This window comes from Halichoerus grypus, chromosome 8, assembly GCF_964656455.1.
Source record: "Halichoerus grypus chromosome 8, mHalGry1.hap1.1, whole genome shotgun sequence".
Lineage (NCBI taxonomy): Eukaryota > Metazoa > Chordata > Mammalia > Carnivora > Phocidae > Halichoerus > Halichoerus grypus.
In genome coordinates, this window is record NC_135719.1 from 114,288,075 (window position 1) to 114,312,150 (window position 24,076).

General features: G+C 38.1%; 1 protein-coding gene across 2 annotated transcripts in view; it reads left to right on the forward strand.

Moving 5' to 3' along the window:
* The first annotated feature begins 16,411 nt into the window (after positions 1-16,411).
* HIF1A (hypoxia inducible factor 1 subunit alpha) overlaps positions 16,412-24,076 on the forward strand; it is a 41,959-nt gene continuing 34,294 nt past the window's right edge. The window contains exon 1 of one of the 2 annotated variants that reach the window (XM_036067719.2): positions 16,412-16,799. In XM_036067719.2, the coding sequence (XP_035923612.1) occupies positions 16,765-16,799 (35 nt within the window). In that variant the 5' untranslated portion in view covers positions 16,412-16,764. The remainder of the gene's footprint in view (positions 16,800-24,076) is intronic. The other variant, XM_036067720.2, reaches the window with a different exon arrangement.

The following is a 24,076-nucleotide window of genomic DNA, read 5'->3' on the forward strand; positions in this document are numbered from 1 at the left end:
ACATCCTGGTGATGGGTATTAAAGAGGGCACGTATTGAATGGAGCACTGGGTGTTATATGCAAACAATGAATCATGGATCACTACATCAAGAACTAATGATATAATGTACGGTGATTAACATAACATAATAAAATTAAATTAAAAAAAAAATCTCTGGGGCACCTGGGTGGCTCAGTGGGTTAAGCAGGTTAAGTGTCTGCCTTTGGCTCAGGTCATGATCTTAGGGTCCTGGGATTGAGCCGCACATCGGGGCTCCCTGCTCGGTAGGGAGTCTGCTTCTCCTTCTCCCCTTCCCCTGCCCTGTCATGTGTTCTCTTTCTCTCTCATAAAATTAAAAAAAAAAAAATCTTAAAAAAATAAATAAAAATCTCTGGCTTCGCCTGCAAGGGGAAGATGGTCTTTGGGACAGGAGTCCTCCACTTTCCCAGGTTGCCAACCTCCTGAATAAAGCAACCTTTCCTTTCCAACCAATACCTGTCTCTCCAGAGGACAAGAGCCAAACCTGAGCTCGGAACCAGTCCTCTGTCCAGTAACAATATCATAGCAACATTCTTAAACTCAAATATGTTAAAAAAAAAATAAACAAACAAGCAAACCAGAACTGCTTTCTTCAATTACTTAGATTATGTTGCTAAATCCAAACCACACCAGACTTTCTATAGGATAAATTGTCTTTGAGATTTAGTTGTCCTTTTATTGTAATTTGCTTCCATTGAGTTCTTCACAATTTACAGGTGCCTATAGATGCCTGAAATCCAATAATTGACATCCCAATGATTTTCTCAAGGGCTTATCAGCGTCTGTATAAATCGAATCAAATGGAATGGATATAAATAAATGCTGATAGGCAGTAAGTTGCCTGTCTCTGCCTATAGCTGTATTAGAATTTTAGTTTTAGCCAAGCTAGGATGCCCTATTACATTCTCAGAGAAAGCATGGAGGCTTTTACTGTGCAACAATAAAAGTACATATATATTTAGAAAGAAAAAACACCCTAAAACTATGATCTGGAAATCAGGTTTCTAGTTTATCTCTGTCTCTAGTTTTCTGTGTGACTTCATGCTGTGAACCTATTTCTTACCACACCGTATTAAATAGTTTCACAAGGTGGTTTTGATTATCAAACAGATAATCAGATAGATATGAAAGTGCTTGTAAAATATTAACTGAACTATTCAAGTGTGCAGGATTCTTATTTTATAATATTTAATTAAAATTTTACTTTTTAAATTTAGTTGCCCACCTACTAAGTAAGCTATGACAGTCACTCTGCGTTTCTCAGTCAACCTTTAAAGGATATATGAGATAAATTACTTTAGAGGAGCTTTGTCATAGCATATTAGAGCTGGAAGGGACTTTGGAGATCACATAGCTCGAATCTCTCATTTTTCAGATGAGGAAATCGAGTCCCAAAGAAGGGTAGGTTATCTCAGTTGTGGATGTTATAAAAGGTCAGGAACCCAAAATCCTGATCAATACATATTACTCATTTCACCACATCATAGAAGACTGCCCTCAAGGATATTAATTCCTTTCAGAGAGTATTCAACATGAACAGTTGTCCATCAAGGTCATTCACCAGACCTCCAGGTAAGCTATGTGATATTTATTCACACCATTCCTATCCCCAGAGCTTTTACATACTAGTGCTCAAAGAGCCCAGTTTTTAGGAGACCAACAAAATGGTATATATTGAGTCCCTTTAATGCACAATTTGAGGCACCAAAGATCAGCATTCAACAAGACAGACAAATCACTGCTATAATAGAGCTTATATTCTACTGAAACACTAGACATAAAAGCAATATATGTGTTAAAAGTAACCCATTCTCTCAAGCCTATAGGATACACAGCTAATGTTCTCCTTGGCAGTGTATTTCTTTAGCTGGAAGTCTCTATTGGAACATTTCTTCTCCATATTGGACTAATATTCAAGTTTCAGTCTCCCTAGAAATAGTTTCCAAGTCCTTTCACCATTTAAGAATATCCCTAGAGAGGCCCACAGGCAATATGAGAAACATACACCTGTATGTTTCAGGCATCTGCCTCATACTCAGTGACAACATATTTTGTTAATACAGACCTTTGGTAACATTCATTCCCTAGGCACAGGGCAGCCCTTACTTGAGCAGGAAGGAGAGAAGAGCCACGTTTTAACATCTGTGTCTGGCCATTTTGTTTTCCCTTCACACTTTGGAGCAGAGGAAATTCATTCAGCTATTTTATCCTCCTGAATTCTTCTCCTTTATGCCAGCTGATCATCAACTGCTCTATATTCTCCTGGTTGGTGTAGTGAGAACAGGGCATGTAAAGCTCTGAAAAATGGAGCTGGAATCCAGGATTCAGTGAGCCATAGACAGAGCCAAGATGAAAGACAACCAAGGACTAGCATGTAGGCGGCTGTCAGGGGATCAGCCAACTGATAGTTGAAATGTAGCCTGGTGAAGATAATACCAAAGAAAGGATCAGAAATTAGACCAGTGGCACAGTGAACAGATGGTTAACCTCTTTATAAGTGTCACTTCTAATCAATTTTATTGAGGTGTAATTTACATGCAATAAAATAAAACCACCTTATGTGAGTTTGGTGTGTTTTGAAATATGGACATACTTGTACATCCACCACCATATCAGCATGATAATGTCTTAGGATGGACCCCTATTTTCCCACCACATAATCTTCTCAGCTATTTCCTCCTGCAGGTCCTAAGATAGCTAAGCTCTGGGATTTGTCTTTGCTCCAACAGAAAGTATCAGTGAAGTACCAGCAGCAATAACACCTTGAGATAAATTCTTGTCCCCAAACCTAATTGCCATAGATCTCGCTAACGGGATCTGGAGAGGGCTTGGGGAATGTTTATGCAGCAAGCATCACAGATGTTCTGCTGTCTGGCCACATGGGAGTATGGAGAAATAGTTCATTAATCCAGATGCTTATCTGTCCAAATACAAAAACTTTTAACAACTCATTGGATTGTTTTCCCTTTGTCCCTTACAATCCTAGAAAAGTGGACAGGAAGTAGGGAGTGGAGGTGAGGGTCAGGACTAGAAGGTATTGGTTGAAGTAATGATAGACAATGTCCGCAATTGCCAAGATCCACCCCAAACCTTGGCACACAGTGCATGTTTAATATCATGAGCACTGATAATAAGATAATGCTGTGAAGCTTTGGCTTTGGTATTGCCATGTAATTTACACTCAAACAGGAAAGTAGCTAACCTGTCTTTGCAAGTCCAGGTATAAAATTAATCAACTTCTTGTGACTGCCTCTGGTTCTTCATAGGCAAGTCTTAACACACTTAACCAAAGGAATCTTTGTAAGTTTTCCAATATAAGAGCCAAACAGCTAATGTTTCTGCATTACCCACAAGAAAATCAAAAGGAAAATATTATCCACCCCAAATTTGGAAAATATGAGTTACCAGTGGCTTAGTGCACATGGAAAGAAAACCAAGCTGGGATAAATATTAAGCAATGCAAGATTCTTGTTTTCTTTCTGCTATAATTTTTTCTATCACAGTTTTTCACTTAAAAATGATTATTTCAAATTCCCTGGATAAAAGAAAGATAAACTTATAGTAGAAAGTAACATCTAGAGGAAAAGTACCTTTTAAATGCCATGTTCACTGGCATTTTTACTGTTCTGGTAGTGTTTTCTTCCTGATAGAAACTACAGTTGATTTGGAGAGAATGAGTATATCACACAAACAGTTTTTATTTTTATTTATTTTATTTTATTTTTTTGAAGAGTTTTTCATTTTTATTTTTAACAGCTTCAATGAGATGTATTTTATATCAATTGCAGATATTTAAAGTGTCCAGTTTAATAGAACTTGACATACATATGCACCAGGGCCGGGTGTATACTTACATGTAGAGTGAGGTGAGTGAGGCACTCATCTCAGATGCATTTTATTTTTTTAAATTTTTTTATTATTTTTTTATTATGTTGGCTGACTGAACATAAACGGTTTTTAAAAGTAAGCACTTCTGTCCAAAGATTTATTCTAAGATTCTCTCACCTACTGTTTATCATCTGGCTACCTGTATTATAATCTGAAAAATTTTTTTCCTTAGAGCATTGAAACAAAGTTCGATGGAGATGCACAGAATTTCTGGAAGGCTACAGTCTTGCAAGAACTTATTGTTTAACAGGGTCTTGACAGAACCTCAGCAGACTGTATATAGAACTTGAAGATATTTCTCCTCTAGAAATATGTGAGCAAATTTAAATTTTTATCCTGAAGAATAATTATGTAATATTAATTCATATCACAATCAGAAATGCTCAAAATCTATTAAGTGAATTCCTAAAACTCTTATTATAGAATTCTTAGATTCATAGTGTCCTTTTCACTTTTCACTTTCATAAAAATCAGATGAAACCCAGCTGGTTTGAACTGGATTTTTAAGTCATTAGTTGTTTACAATGAAGGAGTTTTGTGTCCTTGCAGCTGAAAAAAATGATGTATGATATGCAAAATCAGGGTAGTTCCTCTAAAGATAGTAAGGACAAAAGAAAAAAATATTTTTAATTGGTTATAATAATTGATACAGGTAAAATACAGGCATTTTTTCCACTTATAATTCATTTAAGGATGATAGCTTTCACAAACAGATAAGGAAATTGACATGGTGAGGTTTTGCCAAGCAAACTATAATATAAAAGTTTGTCTTTCTAGCTGTTAAATGTCTCTTTGTTAACCTACTTAGAGAAATCCAATTTTATTTGCAATCAAAATTAAAGATATTTGTTCATAGATATTAACATTAATTTTAGTTTAAAATTCTTACGATTTTGCATTCTGTGTCATAGATCTGGTTATTGTAAACACTGAAAATATTAGATATATGCAAACTGGTGAGACATAAGCTCCAAATGATATTGTTATATGAAATAAATTCAGTAGGTAGTCAAATATATACTAGTTTATCATTTGTACAAAAAGGAAAGGACACAAAACAGATCTTTTGGTATATTAATTGAATATCTCTGGACAGACACACAAATACTGGTAACAGTGGATTTCTCTGCAGAGAAGGAGAAGGTGAGGGAGGTCAGGAGAACTTTTTTGTATTTGCTCATTTGTTGAATTTGAATTTTTTCTAGCCAAAAGCATAACACACCCCACAATCACACACATGGTTATGTTACTCAACTTTTCCTCATTCTAAAACTGATGCTCTAGGAAGATGAACTATGCTTTTATCCTCCCCACCCCACCTTCCACAGATTTGAGCATTTCCTGACATACCGGTATCACAGTTTAAGTACCATAAAGGAGTGGCTTGTCTATAATCCTGGTTCCACTGATTCCTAGCTTTGTGATTTTGTATTTTTACCTCTTTCACATTTGACTTACTGATCCATGACAAGATCACCACAATTTCAACCTCACAGGGATGTCATAGTGCTTAAATGAAAGAGTATTTCTAAAAGTGCTTAGCCCAGGGTGGTGCAGTTGGTTAAGTGTCTGACTCTTGGTTTTGGCTCAGGTCATGATCTCAGGGTCATGGGATCGAGCCCTCCATTGGGCTCCTTGCTCAGCCCGGAGTCTGCTTGAGATTCTCTCTCTCTTTTTCTCTTTCTCTCTCTCTCTCTCTCCCCCTAAAATAAATAAATAAATCTTAAAAAAAAAAAAAAATCCTTAGCCCAGTGCTTAGAATATGACAGGTGCTAAGGGATGATTGTTCTTATATGCTGGGCACCATCCCAGATTCTAGGGCTGCCAAAATAAGTTTCCTGTTCCTAAGGAGCTCACACTCTACAGTGGCACACAAACCTATAGATTAAACAAAAAATATATGTCTGGCCCATAATGGAATGGACACAATGTATACAGAATTAATGAATGATACAATGATATACTCTAAGTATGCTAACATATGGGTGTGGTCTGGGATGGGGATAGAAAGCAGGGAAGGCAGTTTCTTTTTTTTTTTTAATTTTTTTATTGTTATGTTAATCCCCATACATTACATCATTAGTTTTAGATGTAGTGTTCCATGATTCATTGTTTGTGCATAACACCCAGTGCTCCATGCAGAACGTGCCCTCCTCAATACCCATCACCAGGCTAACCCATCCTCCCACCCCCCCTCCCCTCTAGAACCCTCAGTTTGTTCTTCAGAGTCCATCGTCTCTCATGGTTCATCTACCCCTCCGATTTCCCCCCCTTCCTGCTATCTTCTTTTTTTTTCTTAACATATATTGCATTATTTGTTTCAGAGGTACAGATCTGTGATTCAACAGTCTTGCACAATTCACAGCGCTTACCAGAGCACATACCCTCCCCAGTGTCTATCACCCAGTCACCCCATCCCTCCCACCCCACCCCCCACTCCAGCAACCCTCAGTTTGTTTCCTGAGATTAAGAATTCCTCATATCAGTGAGATCATATGATACATGTCTTTCTCTGTTTGACTTATTTCGCTCAGCATAATACCCTCCAGTTCCATCCACGTCGTTGCAAATGGCAAGATCTCATTCGGGAAGGCAGTTTCTTAATAAACATCTTTCTTTGGGTTATTAGTGTACCAACTTATATACAGGTGAAAAAAAATGTGTGGAAATCCTATAAGCATTCAGATCAGGAGGTAGTATTACCATTAATTTTCAAAGATAGGACTCTGTTCTCTTTTTCTTTTATAGTTTTCCTTTCTAGAGATGAAAACTTTTATGGAGTCGTGGCTTTTCAGTATCTTTTTGCTGACTTTGATATTGGAAAAATATCCAAGTATCACTTTTCTTTTTAGTCAAAGGGATGCTTTATCAAGGTTTATTCTTACAAATTTATGCTTTTTGCTTTATTCAGGAAAATATGAAAACTTGACTTTGGAAAGGTATTCCTTTTTTTGGTCTTATAATTCATAGACTATTTCTTAGAGTAGTTTTAGGTTTATAGAAAAATTAAACAGTAAGTACAGAGAGTTCCCACGTATTCCCTCTTCCTCCACCTGCAACATACCCATTTCCCTTATTATTGACACCTTGGATTGGCATGGTACATTTGTTACAACTGATGAAACAATATTGATACATTACTATTAAGTAAAGTCCATAGTTTACATTAGGTTCACACTTGTTATAGAGTTCTGTGGGTTTTGCCTAATGCATAATGTCATGTATCCACCATTAGGTATCATACAGAATAGTTTCACTGCCCTAAAAATTCCCTGTGCTCCACCTATGCATCCCTCCCCTCTTCCCTCTAATTCCTGGCAACCACTGATCTTTTTACTGTCTCCATAGTTTTGCCTTTTCCAAAACGTCACATAGTTAGAATTATGAAGCCTCTTCAGATTGGCTTGTTTCACTTAGCAATGTACATTTAAAGTCTTCTTAAATATGCATTTAATGTCTTTTGGTGACTTGATAGCTCATTTCTTTTTAGCACTGAATAAGATTCCATTGTCTGGATGTACCACAGTTTATCCATTTACCTATTGTGAGTTTTAGTTGCTTCCAATTCTTGGCAGTTATGGATAAAGTTTCTATAAACATCCATGTGTAGGTTTTAGTGTGAACGTAAGTTTTCCACTCATTTGGTAAATACCTAAGAACATCATTGCTGGATTATATAGTAACACTGTTTCGCTTTGTAAGAAACTGAGACACTGTATTCCAGAGTGGCTGTACCATTTTGCATTCCTACCAGCAATGAATGAGAGAGTTCCTATTGCTCCACATCCTTGCCAGCATTAGATGTCAGTGCTTTGGATTTTAGTCATTTTAAATGTGTAGTGGTATCTCATTGTTATTTAAATTTGCAATTCCCTAATGGCATATGATGTTGGGCATCTTCTCATATGCTTGTTTGCCGTCTGTATATCTTTACTGATGTGGCATCTATTCAGATCTTTTGTCCATTTTTTTTTCCATGCAGAACGTGCCCTCTTTAATACCCATCACCAGGCTAACCCATCCTCCCACCCCCTCCCCTCTAGAACCCTCAGCTTGTTTTTCAGAGTCCATAGGCTCTCATGGTTCGTCTCCCCCTCTGATTTCCCCCCCTTCATCTTTCCCCTTCTGCTATCTTCTTCTTCTTCTTCTTTTTTTAACATATAATGTATTATTTGTTTCAGAGGTACAGATCTGTGATTCAACAGTCTTACACAATTCACAGCGCTCACCATAGCACATACTCTCCCCAATGTCTATCACCCAGCCACCCCATCCCTCCCACCCCCCGCCCCTCAGCTTGTTTCCTGAGCTTAAGAATTCCTCATATCAGTGAGGTCATATGATACATGTTTTTCTCTGTTTGACTTATTTCGCTCAGCATAACACCCTCCAGTTCCATCCACATTGTTGTCTTTTGTCCATTTTTAAATTGGATTGTCTATTTTCTTATTATTGAGTTTTAAGAGTTCTTTGTGTATTTTATATGCAAGTCCTCTATCAGATCTGTTTTGCAAATATTTTCTCCCAGTATGTGGCTTGTCTTTTAATTCTATTGTCAGTGCCTTTTGCAAAATAAAAGTTTTTAACTTAATAGAGTCCAATTTATCTACTTTTTCTTTCATTGATCATGTTTTTGGTGTTGAAGCCAAGGTCACCTAGATATTTCTCCTATGTTATCACCAAAAATATTTATAGTTTTGCATTTTACGTTTAGGTCTAAGATCCACTTTGAGTTAATTTTTGTGAAAGGTGTGATAAAGTCAGAATTTAGATTCATTTTTTAAAAATGTGGATTTGAGTTATTCTAGCACCATTTGTTGAAATGACTGTTCTTTCTCCAATGGATTGCCTTCTTTACTCCTTTGTCAGAGCTCACTTGGCTATTTTTGTGTGAGTTTATTTCTGAGCTCTCTATTCTGTTCCATTGTTCTATTTATCTATTCTTTTGCCAATACCACACGGTCTTGATTATTATAGCTCCATACTAAATCTTGAAATTAGGTAGTGCCAGTCTTGCTTTGTTCTTCTTTAATACTGTAGTTGGTATTCTGATCTTTTGCTTCTCCATATAAACTTTTTTTTTTTTAATTTATTCAGGGAGCCCGATGTGGGGCTCAATCGCTAGACCCTGAGATCATGACCTGAGCCGAAGGTAGATGCTTAACCGACTGGGCCAACCAGGTGCCCCTCCATATAAACTTTAGAATTAGTGTGCTGACAAGGAAAATTAATCTCCCAGGGATTTGGATTGCATCGAGTCTATAGATCAATTGAGGGAAGAACTGACATCTTAACAATATTGAGTTTTCCTATCCATGAACATGAAATCTCTGTTTATTTAGATCTTTGATTTTTTTTTTCCTGAGAGTTTGTATAGTTTTCCTCACATAGGTCTTGTGCATATTGTTAGATTTATACTTAAGTATTTCTTTCTTTTTTTAAAAAAATATTTTTTTAAAGATTTTATTTATTTATTTGACAGAGACAGACACAGCGAGGGAGGGAACAGAAGCAGGGGAGTGGGAGAGGGATAAGCAGGCTTCCCGCGGAGCAGGGAACCCGATGTGGGGCTCGATCCTAGGACCCTGGGATCATGACCTGAGCTGAAGGCAGACGCTTCACCGAATGAGCCACCCAGGTGCCCCTAAGTATTTCTTTCTTTTGAGGGGGAATGCTAATGTAAATGGTGTTGTGTTTTCCCCTCCAGCTCTACTGAGGTATAATTAATATATAACACTGTGGAAGTTTAAGGTGTGCAATGTGATGATTTGATACACGTATACGTTGCAAAGCGCTTACCACAAAAGATTAGTTAACACTCTTTTACCTCACATAATTACCATTTTGTTGTTCTTGTTATGGTGAGAACATGAAAACTCTACTCTCATAGCAACTTCCAAGTATACAATACAGTATTGTTAACTCTAGTCAGTGCTGCTGTGTTTTTAATTCAAATTCCAATTGCTCATTTCTGGATGCAGAAAAGCAATTGACTTTTCTATATTAACCTGATAACCTGCAATCTCACTATAATTGCTTATTCATTCCAGGAGTTTTTTTGTTTGTTTTGTTTTTGTTTTTGTTTTGTTGAAACTGTGGGATTCAATTTTTGCTTTTGTCCTTCATTTCTTTTTTGGATTCCACTCTTTTTCTGCCCTTTTGGTTTTAAAAATGAACATTTCTCTTGCCATTCGCAACGACGTGGATGGAACTGGAGGGTATTATGCTGAGCGAAATAAGTCAGAGAAAGACATGTATCATATGACCTCACTGATATGAGGAATTCTTAATCTCAGGAAACAAACTGAGGGTTGCTGGAGTGGGGGGCGGGTGGGAGGGATGGGGTGGCTGGGTGATAGACATTGGGGAAGGTATGTGCTCTGGTAAGCGCTGTGAATTGTGCAAGACTGTTGAATCTCAGATCTGTACCTCTGAAACAAATAATGCAATATATGTTAAGAAAAAAAAAAGAAGAAGAAGAAGATAGCAGGAGGGGAAGAATGAAGGGGGGAAATCGGAGGGGGAGACGAATCATGAGAGACGATGGACTCTGAAAAACAAACTGAGGGTTCTAGAGGGGAGGGGGGTGGGAGGATGGGTTAGCCTGGTGATGGATATTAAGGAGGGCACATTCTGCATGGAGCACTGGGTGTTATGCACAAACAATGAATCATGGAACACTACATCTAAAGCTAATGATGTAATGTATAGTGATTAACATAACAATAAAAAATTTTTTAAAAATGAACATTTCATCTGATTTATTTTATATAATTACATTTTTTCCTCCTATCTTTTTAATTAGATGTAAAAAAAAAAAAACTTGGGCCCAGGAAAGGGGTGAGGCCAGAGGTGGGATAAAAAAAATTAGTGGTTACCCTAGAGTTTGCAATGTGCATTTATGACTAATCCAAGTCCACTTTCAAGTAACATTATACTTCTTCACCAGTAATGCAAATACCTTATGAGAGTTTTCCCCATTCCTCCCTTCTGTCCCTTTTAACATTGCTGCCAATCATTTCATTTGTCCATGAGGTATAATCATTGAATATATCTTTACTTTTATGTTTCTGAACAAACTATTTGCTAGAACAACTAAGAAAAATTTAAAAAAATATTTTACCTTCATTTATTTTTTCTGTAACACTCTTCCTTTATGTAGATTTAAGTTTCTTTTTTGTTTTAAGATTTTATTTATTTATTTCACAGAAAGAGAGAGCGAAAGCAGGAACACAAGCAGGGGGAGTGGGAGAGGGAGAAGCAGCCTTCCCGCTGAGCAGGGAGCCCGATGTGGGGCTCGATCCCAGGACCCTGGGATCATGACCTGAGCTGAAGGCAGACGCTTAACGATTAAGCCACCCAGGCGCCCCTAGGTTTAAGTTTCTAACCCATATTATTTTCTTTGTCTCTGAAAAACTTCTTTTAACATTTCTTGCAAGGCAGGTCTACTTGCAAGAAATTTTTTCATTTTTATTTTTCCTTCACTTTTGAAGGACGATTTCACTGGGAACATTCTAGGTCAGTGTGTTTTCTTCCTTCAACACTTTAAACATTTCACTCCACTGTCTTCTTGCTTGCAAGATCTCTGAAGAGAAGAACAATGTAATTCTTATTCTTCCTCCTCTATAGGTAAGGTATTTCCACCCAACCCCCTACTTAGCTTCTTTAAAACTTTTTCTCTTTGTCTTTGGTTCTCTGCAGTGTGAATATGCTATGTCTGACTGTAGCTTTTTTAGTATTTATCCCGCTTGGTATTCTCTGAGCTTCCTGGATTTGTGATTTGCTGTCTGTCATTAACTTTGGAAAATTTTCAGTCATTAGTTCTTCAAACATTTCTTGTGTTTCTCTCTTTTCTCCTTCTGGTATTTCCATTTAAACCTTCTGTAATTGTTGCACAGTTCTTGGATATTTTGTTCCATCTTTGTCATTAATTTGTCTCCTTTGCTTTTCAGTTTTGGAAGTTTGTACTGATATACTTTCAAGCTTTCATTCTCTCCTCAGCTGTGTCCAGTCTACTGATGAGCCCACCCAAATCATTCTTTATTTCTGTTACATTGTTTTTCATTTCTAGCATTTTTTCATGTCATTGCTTATATTTCCTATCTGTTCTTGCATGTCGTTCACCTTTTCCATTAGAACCCTTAGCACATTGATCATAGCTATTTTAAACTCCTGGTCTGCTAATTCCAAAATCTCTGCCATATCTGAGTCTCATTTTGATGTTTGGTTTAGGTCTTCAGATTGTGTTTCTTGCCTTTTAGTATATCTTGTAAATTTTTTTGTTGAAAGCCAGACATACTATATCAGGTCAAAGGAAGTTAGGCAGATAGAAGTTTTATGTTTATCTGGCTAAGAGGCTGCATTATTGTTTGCTGTAGCTGTGGTGTCTGAGGCTAAAATTGCCTCTTGTGTCCTTGTTTTTGTTTCTCTTGTTGTCTTTGGATGTCCCTAAGTGACTCTTTAAATAGGGTCTGAGGTTTGCAGTTTTTTAGCAGCAATTCCCTACTATTACACAAAAGCCTTACTGATGTGGTAGTATGGTCGGGTGTGGGAGGAAGGAAAGCATTCTATAGTCCTCTGATGAGTGCTCAGACTTTTAGTGAGCCTGAGTTATTTCCCCTCTCCTATGTTGAAGGCTAGAGGGGGCTGGAGTTGGGTGTTTCCCCTCCCCAAGGTCAGTTAGGCTCTGGCAAAATAGTTTCCTTTGAGGGCAGATCTTGTTAAGAAGAACAGAGTGCTCTGGGAATATTTTTAAAAGTTACTTTTCCCTTTCCCCATGAAGATTTCTCAGATCTTCACAGTGAGAATTTATTAGGGTTCCTGAAGGTAAAACTCAAAAAGTTGTGGGACCCCTCTAAGGCTGAACCCCCAAGTTTTTAGCTCTCAAGCAGGTCCACACAGAGCCTCCAGCAATTCCACAATTAGAATTTAAAATATTCCTACTGATATTTGCTCCAACTGTCATGTTGGCTTCAGCTGCTGGCTTCCACTCCTGGTAAACTGTGATCTTCTGGTAAGCTGCGATTCTCTCTATCCGTCTGTCTCTCCAGTTTTCAGGGCAACAGTTTGCCCAGTGACCTCAATTCTCTGATGGATCTAAGAAGAGTTGTTGGTTTTCAGTTTGTTCAGCTTTATTTTCTTACTGTGAGAATGGGAGCTTCCAAGCACTTTACATGTTGGACCAGAAACTGAAAATCCTTCAGCATTTCTCTGTAAAATTATGCTTAAAATCTCTATCATAATTAAAAAGTGCTAGTGGCAAATTTTCAGGCTATTCTTATTCTCTGCAAACTCAGACAAATATATATATTTATTTTGTTTTGATCCTTGAAAGAAAAAACAAAAGATTTTTAATGTCAGTTGTCTGCTAAGCACTTTCTTTCCAATGATCTGCTTTTTTCTGTATGTTACTGTTCTTATAATACAATAGGTCGAAGGTGGGGGAGGAACTAAGGGTAATAATAAGACAAGAATCACGAATTGATCACAAGTTCTTCCCATATAATTTGATACATTCTAAACTATCTGAATCTGATGTGTTTCACTCTTTAAAAGCATCAATGCTCCATATTATTTAGTAGTAATCCAAATTTCAAGTTTTACCTTGCCTCCTGCTCAGTCGCTGCCCAACTTCCTGCTTCCTACTAATATGGGTTAAGAGTCAAGTCGTTTGCAAGTCATCATCAGTCTACGCAGAAAGTTCTCCAAGGTATTTTGGATTCAAATTTGGACACTTACAAAAATTACAAGGTGAATGAATAAGACTGTTCATTAAGGATTATTTAAATTGTAATAACCTAAATACATTTATTAATAGGTGGTTGTAAAGAGGATGATTTAAAATTTTATCCCACAGAAAACTTGGCTTTTTCAAATTCTGTTACTTAACAGGATTGATTGGATTATGGAATACTATTTGGCTCATTTGTAATTATGTGAAAACAAATTGGTTGAATATTACTGCTTTCCATGCTCATATATGTATGTGTGTGTATAAACATATATACATACATATTTCTTCACACATACATAAAACAGCATATTCTACACATTTTGGGGGCAAATTTAATGAATGTTCAAAAATATCTTTTGCTGATTGAATTATCCTTCTGCTTTAAACTTTTGAAATGCTCAAAATTTTTTTCAGTGATTTAGATTTGCTATTACAAAATGCTCTTGGGTGCCTGGGTGGCTCAGTCTGTTGTGTCTGCCTTTGGCTCACATCATGATCCCAGGGTCCTGGGATGGAGCCCCGCATTGGGCTCCCCGCTGAGCAGGGAGCCTGCTTCTCCCTCTGCCTGCCGCTCCCCCTGCTTGTGCTCTCTCTCTTACTCTCTCTCTCTCTGGCAAATAAAATCTTTTTTTAAAAATGCTCTTTTTTTTGATGTAACAAACATTATACACTTTGGCTATAATTACTGGCTAAAGAGAATTTCTTACAAGTATAACGAGAAAGGAACTGATTGAAGGTTTCTGCCATTATGTTTACATACAAGAATGGGAACCCCGTGGGCAGTTCCAAAGTTGAAAATAGAGAATATATGTGGACTTATATTAACATAATAGGCATTCTTGGATAGTTAAAACTAGCTGAACTGTGGCAGAAGCCCAAGTAATTATTACTAGCAGAGGCACAAATTTGGGGGTAATAGTAAGAAGAAGAATGGAAAAAAAACCCACCAACAATACTAATGCTAACATTTATTGACTGCTTACTATGTGCCAGGAATTGTTCTAAGTGCTTTACAATGTATTATCTCGCTGAATTATGCCATAGTTCTGTGACATAGACATAAATGAATAAACTGAGGCACTAAGAGATTAAATAACTTGTTAGTGTCAGAGTCTGTATTCAAACTCACTCCTGACTGGCAAAACTATGTTTAACATTGAGTTTTCAGAATGTTAACTTAAAAGGTTTGTATTTTACGGAGTCATCGTTTTCACAATTAAAAAACAAAACATGAGTAAATATTTTTGGTCCTTTCCTCTTTTCAGGCATTTCCAATGGTATTTTTAAAGAAAACATATCATTCAGCAACGTAAATCTAAAAAAAAACAAAAACAAAAAAACAACTAACGTTAAGATCAATCTTTATATTTTCATGGGACTACTGACCAGTTAAAATGAGGTGCTTTGTGAATCAGTTGTTAAGTTTAGTGCTATGTTATATAGACCTTTGTTTTTACACATCAATATAACTGAATCCACTACAGATATCCACAATAATATACAACTCAAAGCTGGATTGTAACAATATAACTAATAAGGCAAATGTGAGAAGTAAAATAATCCAGTGTCCAGTGGAAATAAAAGGTCAATGATTCTTTGTTGAACTCAAAATACATTCTTTTTTCGTTTAAAAGACTGACAGCCTTGAAATAATACTTTCAAAGTCAAAAAATGATGTCTTATACAGTACATTGCAAAGTCAGGTTAGCAAACAGACGATACTGGCCGCCACCATATCGAGTTACTCCGGTTCAGCAATCCCCTCCTGGCCCAAGCCTGGGTGGTGGGTTTGGAGAATCCTTCCTCTTTTCAGTCTACACAGTGAATTAAAGGTGATCAGTCTCAAACTAAGGGTCTTCTTCCTTTTTTTCTCAGTCTAAGATTATTTTTGGCTCTCTTACAAACAACGAGAAAGTAAAATGAAAGTCCACTTAAAGCCATTTTCCTCCTCCTTCCCTGAATTTCTGGTTTATGCTTTTATTAAAGCCACTTACACCTATTTGTAAATGCTAAAATAATTTCAGATTTTAAGATTTCCCTGCTACCTTAACTACTTCTCTTGAGAAGTTTACAGCATTAGGGGTGTGTTTGCTTTATATTTTTATTTGCATTTATTCAGTAATCAAACTTCATCACAGAAAAACTTAGTGAACAAGGAGAGTACCCTTGTGTTCCATGGCAAAGAGTGCGGTTGGTGACATGGCCCGTGGTTGGGATAACCCGGCAAGAAAAACCCCACTGTAACACATCTAAGCAAAGGGTCGAAAAGGTTTTCTGCCGCGACGCGAAAAGTCCGCTTTGTTAAACTGGAGCTCAGCGGAGCTGGCGGCAACCCTGCACAACACAGCCATAGAGGAGAAAGAGAGCAGGAGACTCGCTGCACCGGGAGGAGGAAATGTGATGCAGGCTTGAGACCCAAAAACCGAAATCCCTTCTCAGCAGCGCCTCCCAAAGCCAGCCGCTGCTTTCCCTAGGAGAAGGCAGAGCGTCCCCAGACCCAGGTTGGCCGCACCCCAGCTCCTTTCTCTTTCCTCCGCAGCTGCACACAGACGAGCACGTGAGCGCGGCAGCGCGTCCCAGCTGTGCCTCAGCTGACCGCCTCCTGATTGGCTGAGACAGACGTGGGCTGGGGTGGGACTGGCCGCCTGCGTCGCTCGCCATTGGCTCTCAGGGAACCCGCCTCCCCTCAGGTGAGGCGGGCTTGCGTGAGCGCGAGCTGGGCTCCGCGGGCGGGCGCGCCCCCGACACTCTCCTCCCTCCATCCCCTGCGCGCCGCCGAGCGCGCCTCCGCCCTTGCCCGCCCCCTGCCGCTGCCTCAGCTCCTCAGTGCACAGAGCCGCCTGGTCTGAGGGGACGCGAGGATCGGCCTCGTCGCTGCTTCGGCCAGTGCGTCGGGCCGGGCCTTGACAAGCAGCCCGAGGGGAGGCTGTTCGGAGCTGGACCTGGACCCTTGTGATTGCCGCCTGCTCCTCCTGCTTGTGTTTTACGAGGGGTTTCCCGCCTTGCACCTCCCACCTCTGGACGTGCCTCCCCTTCTCTCCTCGCGTGTGGAGGGAGCCAACGCTTAGGCCGGAGCGAGCCTGGGGGCGGCCGGCCGTAAAGGCTTCGCGGAAACCGATTCGCCATGGAGGGCGCCGGCGGCGCGAACGACAAGAAAAAGTAAGCCCATTTCCTCCGCCGGCCGCGTTCTCCGCCGGTGCCCCCGCCCGCCCGCCACCACGGGCTGGCGGGCCGGCCTCAGCGTTCCGGGGTGGGGGGGGCGCCTTTTTGTTTCTGCCTCTTCTCCCCTCCCCTCTCCCCCAGCCTCGCCGGCCGTGCTCCCCCGCTGCCCACGTCGCCATCTTGTCGTGGGGGGTGGGAGACGCGTCGAAAGTGCTTTCAGGGGCCGGGGGCTGAGCCCTGTTAGCCCTCGCCTCCCTGCCGCCTGGGCCTCGCACCACCCTCCTGCCCGCCTTAAAAACCCGGCTTGCTCCTCTACCCCCATCCGGGTGGACTTCCCCTAGCCCGAAAACCCCGGCAAGAGAAACGAGCCGCAGCTCCGTCGCCGCCGTATGCACCCGAGCTTCCGCTCCTTCCCGCCCCCATTCTCTCCGGTTCCATTGAAAACTCGGCCCCGGGGCGGACCCTGCACACTGGTCCTGGCTTCCCAGTGGGCTCGGGGCCCTGGGTTTCCGACCGAGGGGCTCGCGTGGTCGGATGCGATCTGGCCGTTCGGTTGTCTAGCCGCGGCGGGGGTCTTTGCCTTTGTGCATTAGGGATTTGTCGCGGTGGCCTGAAGATGCTAACTTTAGTTTGCACGTGCAGGTTTTGTTTTGTTTTGTTTTAATTGCCTTGAAAAACTTGTCTAGACTGAGAGAGTAACGGGAATTTGGAGAAATCGTAACATTTTAAAGAGAGCATCAGAATTGGATACTTGTGTTTGTATCAGCTGTCAAGAGAGCCCAGACGTTATAAATTAATATGTGCCTCATTCATTCTTAAAAGTATCTTACTGAAAATGTAGCGGTTGGCTGAATTTAGGCGAACAATATTAATGAAATTGAAAAAAAAAATGATCGCAGCAAATGAAATGTAGCATCAACGTTTTTAGAACACTTATTTTCATGAAAGTGAAGTATATTAAAGGAAAACCTTCTAGATATATCCGACGTAAATAATCATTTTGTTAGAACTTAATGCAAGTTTTTAAAACACTTTAAAGTTTGAGTCTAGGTAGTACATTATGGGATTAAGAATTGTAAGTGGAACCAGTGGGATTAAGAGTGATTCCACACACACACACACACACACCCGCACAATTTGGTACACTTTTGGTGTTTTAACCTTTGTGGAAATCATTTTAAGGAATTGGAGATTTATAATAAGAGTTGTGGTTAGTAGACTGGCTTTACTCCTTAAAGTCCTTCCACTCTTCTGGAAGAGATTAACTTCCCTAATCAGTATCAGCAGAAGATAAACTTGTGTTGTTGCTGTTTTGTAGATACCATTTTGATCCTTATTTAGTGGAATGATAAATTCTCAGTTTGTGTACACCAGAGAAAGCTCTTAGAAAATTCAAAAAGTGAGTAAACAGATCTAGTCTTTTAATTCCAAGAGTTGACAGGAATTAATTGCAATTAATTTTGCAGAAGTGATTACAGTGCTTTTGATGAAATGATGAGGCTGCTAGATTATAAACGTAAAGCAGATTACCTCCGTGTAGTGCCAATTTTCAGTCCTTATTATATGTTGAATCATACTTAATATTGTGCATCAAGTTATGCACCAATCCCTTTTTATATGCAATATTGTACTCATTTTTCCTTTGCAGTTCATCAGTTGGGATATCACAAGCAGCTTTAATATAAATGAATTAATTAGTTACTGTGCATCACTCCCAATTCTAAACTAGTTCTTAGATGTTGCTCAGTCCCATCTGTTATTTTCAAAATATTCTCATTTGAAAATTCAGCAAACTTGGATCAGATTGAGTCATATTTCTTAATATAGAGGTTCTTATAACTGAAAAGTTAAATAAGTTAATAAGTGGCTACACAACAACTTTTAGATGCTATTTTTTAAAGATTTTTTTTATCATTTTCTGTTTTTTATCATTTTCTAACTAATAATTTTAAAACTTTTTGAAGAGGTAATTGAGAGATTACAGGGCAAGGTATTTTCTCCTTACAGTTTTTCCATTTTAAATGTGCTCTAGGGCCCAGGCTGGGGGGACAAATTTGTCTTCTTTAAAGGAGGTCTAGGAAAATAAAAAACTGAAGCATTGGAAGAAATCAGAACAGAGGATGGGTATGGTTATAATGGGTTTAACAGGGAATTTCTTGTTGATTCCTTAGCAGTAGGTAGGGGCTGGACTTAATAGCACATTAATATCGATTTCTAGATTTCAAGGGAAGGTTAAGAGGTTCATGGTTCTCTTTCAGGTTTCAGGCCAGACTCCTTCAGTATCCAAAACCAGTTATTGGATCATTAAAGTAAAATTTCTGAGAATGGACATTTCTTAACTTCTTTAACTTTTGGGCATTAAAAGTCAAGAAGCTCTCTCATTTATTAGTAAGCTTTTTTCTTGTTATAATTTTACTTTGATTTTCTTCTTTTTTGAAGAAGAACATGCCTGGTAGCATAGGATCTGGACCCAGACACCTCTTAGTTAAAACTAACAGTCCAGTTTTTTCACTTGTTAGCTTTGTGAGCTTGGGCAAGTTCCTGAATGCTTCTGAGCCTATTTCTTCCTTTTGAAATGATGATAATAATAGCAACCACCTCAGAGGTTATTGTGAGGATTAAGTGAGGTAATGTTCACTGTCTTGTCTGGTTTAGGAATCTTGGTAACACTATAATTGAAAATAGTCGTTACCTGTTCAAGTTCTAGTTTGAACTTCCATAGCACTTAAAAACTCTTTTTTTGCAGGTGTTTCCAAATATTTCTTGTGTTAGTTCTTCTCCCCACCTTCATGCATCTTTTCTAAATCTCCTAAAAATGAAAAGACTAACATTGGATTCAGATTTAAGGGGGGCGGTTCTTTTCCAGCTAAAACAGTACATCCCTCGGTTATGTTGGCATCTAGCATCAATTCTTCTTGAGCATCCGTTCTCTGTCTACTCTAGGCCCCCTTCTTCACAATTTCTTACGCCCCTGTTTCCTCCCCAAATAGGCCGCTTGAAACTTGAATTTACTCTGGATTTCAGAGACTAGAGTCATAAAGACGTACACTACTCTTAAAGTTCATTTCAGCAAGGTATGTGCAACGCACTGCAGTCTTAGGAGTGGCAGTAACTTAAAACATTTTTTGTCTTGACACCACAATTTAGAGTAGACAATTTTATAAATACTTACCTTTGCTAAACATGACGAGTTAATAAAATACTCCCAGTAAAGTATGTGAACCTACATGATAGAAAAACCTTGCTTTTGAATTTTTCCGGTTAAGACTATTGGCTTCTGCCTCAAGGCAAGGCTTCACACTGTATGTTAGTCTGATTTTTGAGGCTTGATTTGTATGAAATCTATGTTCCGTGCATTCTTTTACTTGTACTGTGGTAGTTCATTCCTGTGGTCCACTACAAAGCATTTTGTGCAGTTTGGGGAATGTCCAATCTTTCTACCTGGTGATTTCCATTATCTTTGTGTGGGTTCAAAGTTAAGATTTAGTGGTTATGTTCTATTATTGTATGTTAAGAATAGTGTGTAAGAGGCTGAGAGAGATTAGTCTCTACTGATGTTTTCTGAAGAACTCATAACAGTTGATTATGTTTGGTGGTGAAAAAAACTGTTACCATATGTGGATGTTAAAGATTTGGTTAGATTACTGTTCATAGATTTGTCCTCTTAAAATATAATTTATTATGTCTTATTATAATATATATGTATATATATAATAAATATAAAATAACATTTAATATTTAATTATTTCCAAAATGCGATTTTCTTACTAAGATCGTTACTTGTTTCTAAGATTGTTAACATAAGGGTTTCTAAAGTAGGAGAAAATAAATGTGTTTTGGATTCGTTTTCTATTAAGAAATTAATTTTAATTCATAAGAACATTCTCTTTTTTAAATCTTGTTTCTTTTTTTTTAATGATGGAACTAATTATCCAGCTGGTGGATTTTAGCCAGCCTTCTGCTACTTGTAGTGTATGTGTTATGTATGTTTTCTGCTTAACTACAGAGCTTGAAAAAAATTCTGAAGCTAAGTCAGTCATGTTGCTCAGTATTTTTGGTAAAAGTTTGGCAAGAATTTTTGAAATAACTAGATCTTGGAATTTTAAAAATAATTTTATTCCTCTCTATTTCTTGGAGCATCAAGAATTAACTATTTGGGGGGTGCCTGGGTGGCTCAGTTGGTTAAGCATCTGACTCTTGATTTCTGCTCAGGTCATGAACTCAGGGTCCTGAGATCCAGCCCATCACCTCTCCACTGGTGGGGAGTCTGCTTAAGATTCTCTCCCTCTCCCTCCGCCCCTCCCCCTGTACGCACTCCCTCTCTCTAGAAGAAATAAAATCTTTAAAAAAAGAGAATTAACTATTTTGTATGTGTAGTGAGTTTTATATTAAAATTCATGTTTTTGGGCACCTGGGTAGCTCAGTTGGTTAAGCGACTGTCTTCGGCTCAGGTCATGATCCTGGAGTCCCGGGATTGAGACCCGCATCGGGCTCCCTGCTCAGCAGGGAGTCTGCTTCTCCCTCTGACCCTCCCCCCTCTCATGCTCTCTCTATCTCATTCTCTCTCTCAAATAAATAAATAAAATCTTTAAAAAAAAATAAAATTCATGTTTTTTGCAATAAAAACTATCAAACCCATATTATTTGCCAGACATGACCCTTTCAGAAAAATGTAATACATAAAATCTAAATTTTATAAGAAGAAAATTTAAGTGATTTTCTCATGACTTGCTTTTCCATAGCTTTTGAAGTGATTGTGAGGGTTTTTTTTTGAATTGTGGTTAAAAACAAAAACCCATCTAATGTAAAAATTCCCATCTTAAACATTTCTAGATGTACAGTTCAAGAGTGTTAAGTATATTCACATTGTGTAACCAGAATTTTTTTTACCTTGTAAAAATGAAACTATAACCATTAAACAAGTCTCCCAGTTTCCCCCTCCTAGTTCCTGACAACCATCATTCTACTCTCTGTTTCTGAATTTGACTGCTAAATACCTTATATACGTGGAATCATGCAGTTTTTGTCTTTTTGTGACTGGTTTATTTCACTTAGCATAATGTCCTCAAGATTCACCCGTGTTGTAGGCATGTGTGAAAATTTCCTTCTTTTTAAAAAAGGCTAATAAATACCACATTTTGTTCATTCATCTTTCGGTGGACACTTAGGTTGCTTCCACCTGTTGGCTATTTTGAATACTGCTGCTATGAACATGGGTGTGCAAATATCTCTTTAAGATCTTGTTTTCAGTTCTTTTGGATATATCCCCAGAAGTATGTTGCTGGATCATATGGTAATTCTATTTTTGATTTTTTTTGAGGAACTGCCATACTGTTTTACATCGTGGCTGCACCATTTTACATTTCCACCAATAGTGCACAGGGGTTCCTATTACTCCATATCCTCCCCAACATTTGTTATTTTCTGTTTTTATGATAATGGACATGTTGAGGAGGTTGTGTTTTTAAGGGTTTGTTTGTGTCTAATAACCAACTTAAAGTTAACAACAGAGAACAGTTGCCAGGGAAGCTTTATCAGAAGTGAAGTTAAGCTCCTCTAAAATGAGAATTAAGTTTTTCTAGGGACTTAGAAAGATTTGATTTGCCAGTATGTTTTCAGAAAAATCCTTAATTAAAATGGTCTGTAACTGTTTTGTTGTTGATAAAGTCCCACTTGGTAACTTATTTTAAAAGATTTTTAAAAATAATGGAAATGACTTATTTTCATAAGAAAATGGTCTCCAACATGTTACCTTTTAGTTGTTCTGTGACCTCAACTGTCATTTATGAGTGTTTCTTCATTTTGAAATTTCATTTGGTTATAATATTAAACATAGAGATGATTTCAAAGTGTGATTTTCAAAATTTCTTGTCTTGCAAATGGGACAAAATTCTAGTGATGGAACATAATTTAACTGTGATTCTTCACCTACTTGTTTTGAAAGTCACAATATATTTAGGGAAATTAAGTGTCTGCTACTTAATATTGCAATTTTCACTCATTAGTGACCATTCCCTGTGATGCTTCTTTTTTCCTAATAGAATCTGTTTTTTCACTTGAAAAATAGTATGGTAAAAAATAAACATAAGGTTGTTTTTTTTTTTAAAGATTTTATTTATTTACTTGAGAGAGAGAGAGAGAGAGCACGAGAGGGGGGAGGGTCAGAGGGAGAAGCAGACTCCCTGCTGAGCAGGGAGCCCGATGTGGGACTCGATCTTGGGTCTCCAGGATCATGACCTGAGCCGAAGGCAGTGGCTTAACCCAACTGAGCCACCCAGGTGCCCAAAAATAAGCATAAGGTTTAAAGGCAGAAAGTTTTAAGTCTTTAGGAGTTGGGATGTATTTCTGTTCTTATAGATCTTACAAATTAAGATGCTAACCAGATTTCTCTAAAGTGACCCCCTCCCCTTTTTTCAGTTAAAAAATTGAAACATATTTCAATGGGCAAGATCACAAATAGACTGAATTTGAAACTTACAATGTGAAAGAGAATGCTCACACACAATGAGTTCTTAATAAGTATTTGAATGAACAAATGAAACAAAAAATGAATGAACAAAGAGAAAAGCAAAGAAAGATTTTAAGGTTTTTAAAAGGTTTTATGGAAGTCATTATTTTCCTCTTCTAGGTCCTATTTTTCATAGGAATTTTTCTTACGCTTGGAAATGCCTTGTGCTACTTTAGAACTTTCTTGAATCTTGAACTTTATTTTTTTTTATCATTTCAGAAATATTTATAGTGTCTATTAGAACCAAGCTAGAAAAATATTTTGTTAATAAATACAGCTATGTCACATGTACTTGGCCTTGAAAGTAACCAGTGCCCTATTTTAAGGTATGTGAAAAGTTAGTGCCTGCCAATTTTATATATTTAGAGCACTTAGTAAAAAAAGTTTACTGAAAGAGGCATATGTATATGGCTGCTGAAAATAAGCTAGATAAATGTATGGAAAGTATCTTTACCTTGTTTTATCTTTAGCAGATGTTTCTTAAGTCTGCTCTAAACTTCCAGAAAGTTTGGACCAGTTTATACTCTCCAGCAGTGTTGGAGAGTGCCACTTTCTTGTACTTGATCATCCTTAAAGTTTCTAATATGAAATACTTGGAGTTTGTAAATGTATTGGGATTTTTTATTGCAGTGACAAAACACAACTCAAGCTAGTTTAAGGGGGAAAGGCAGTTACTGGCTTACACAATCTAGTTTTGGTTGGAAGAACAGTTAAATCCAGAGTCTTAAGTGGTGTTCTCATAGTGTAATTCCTGACTTTCTCTTGA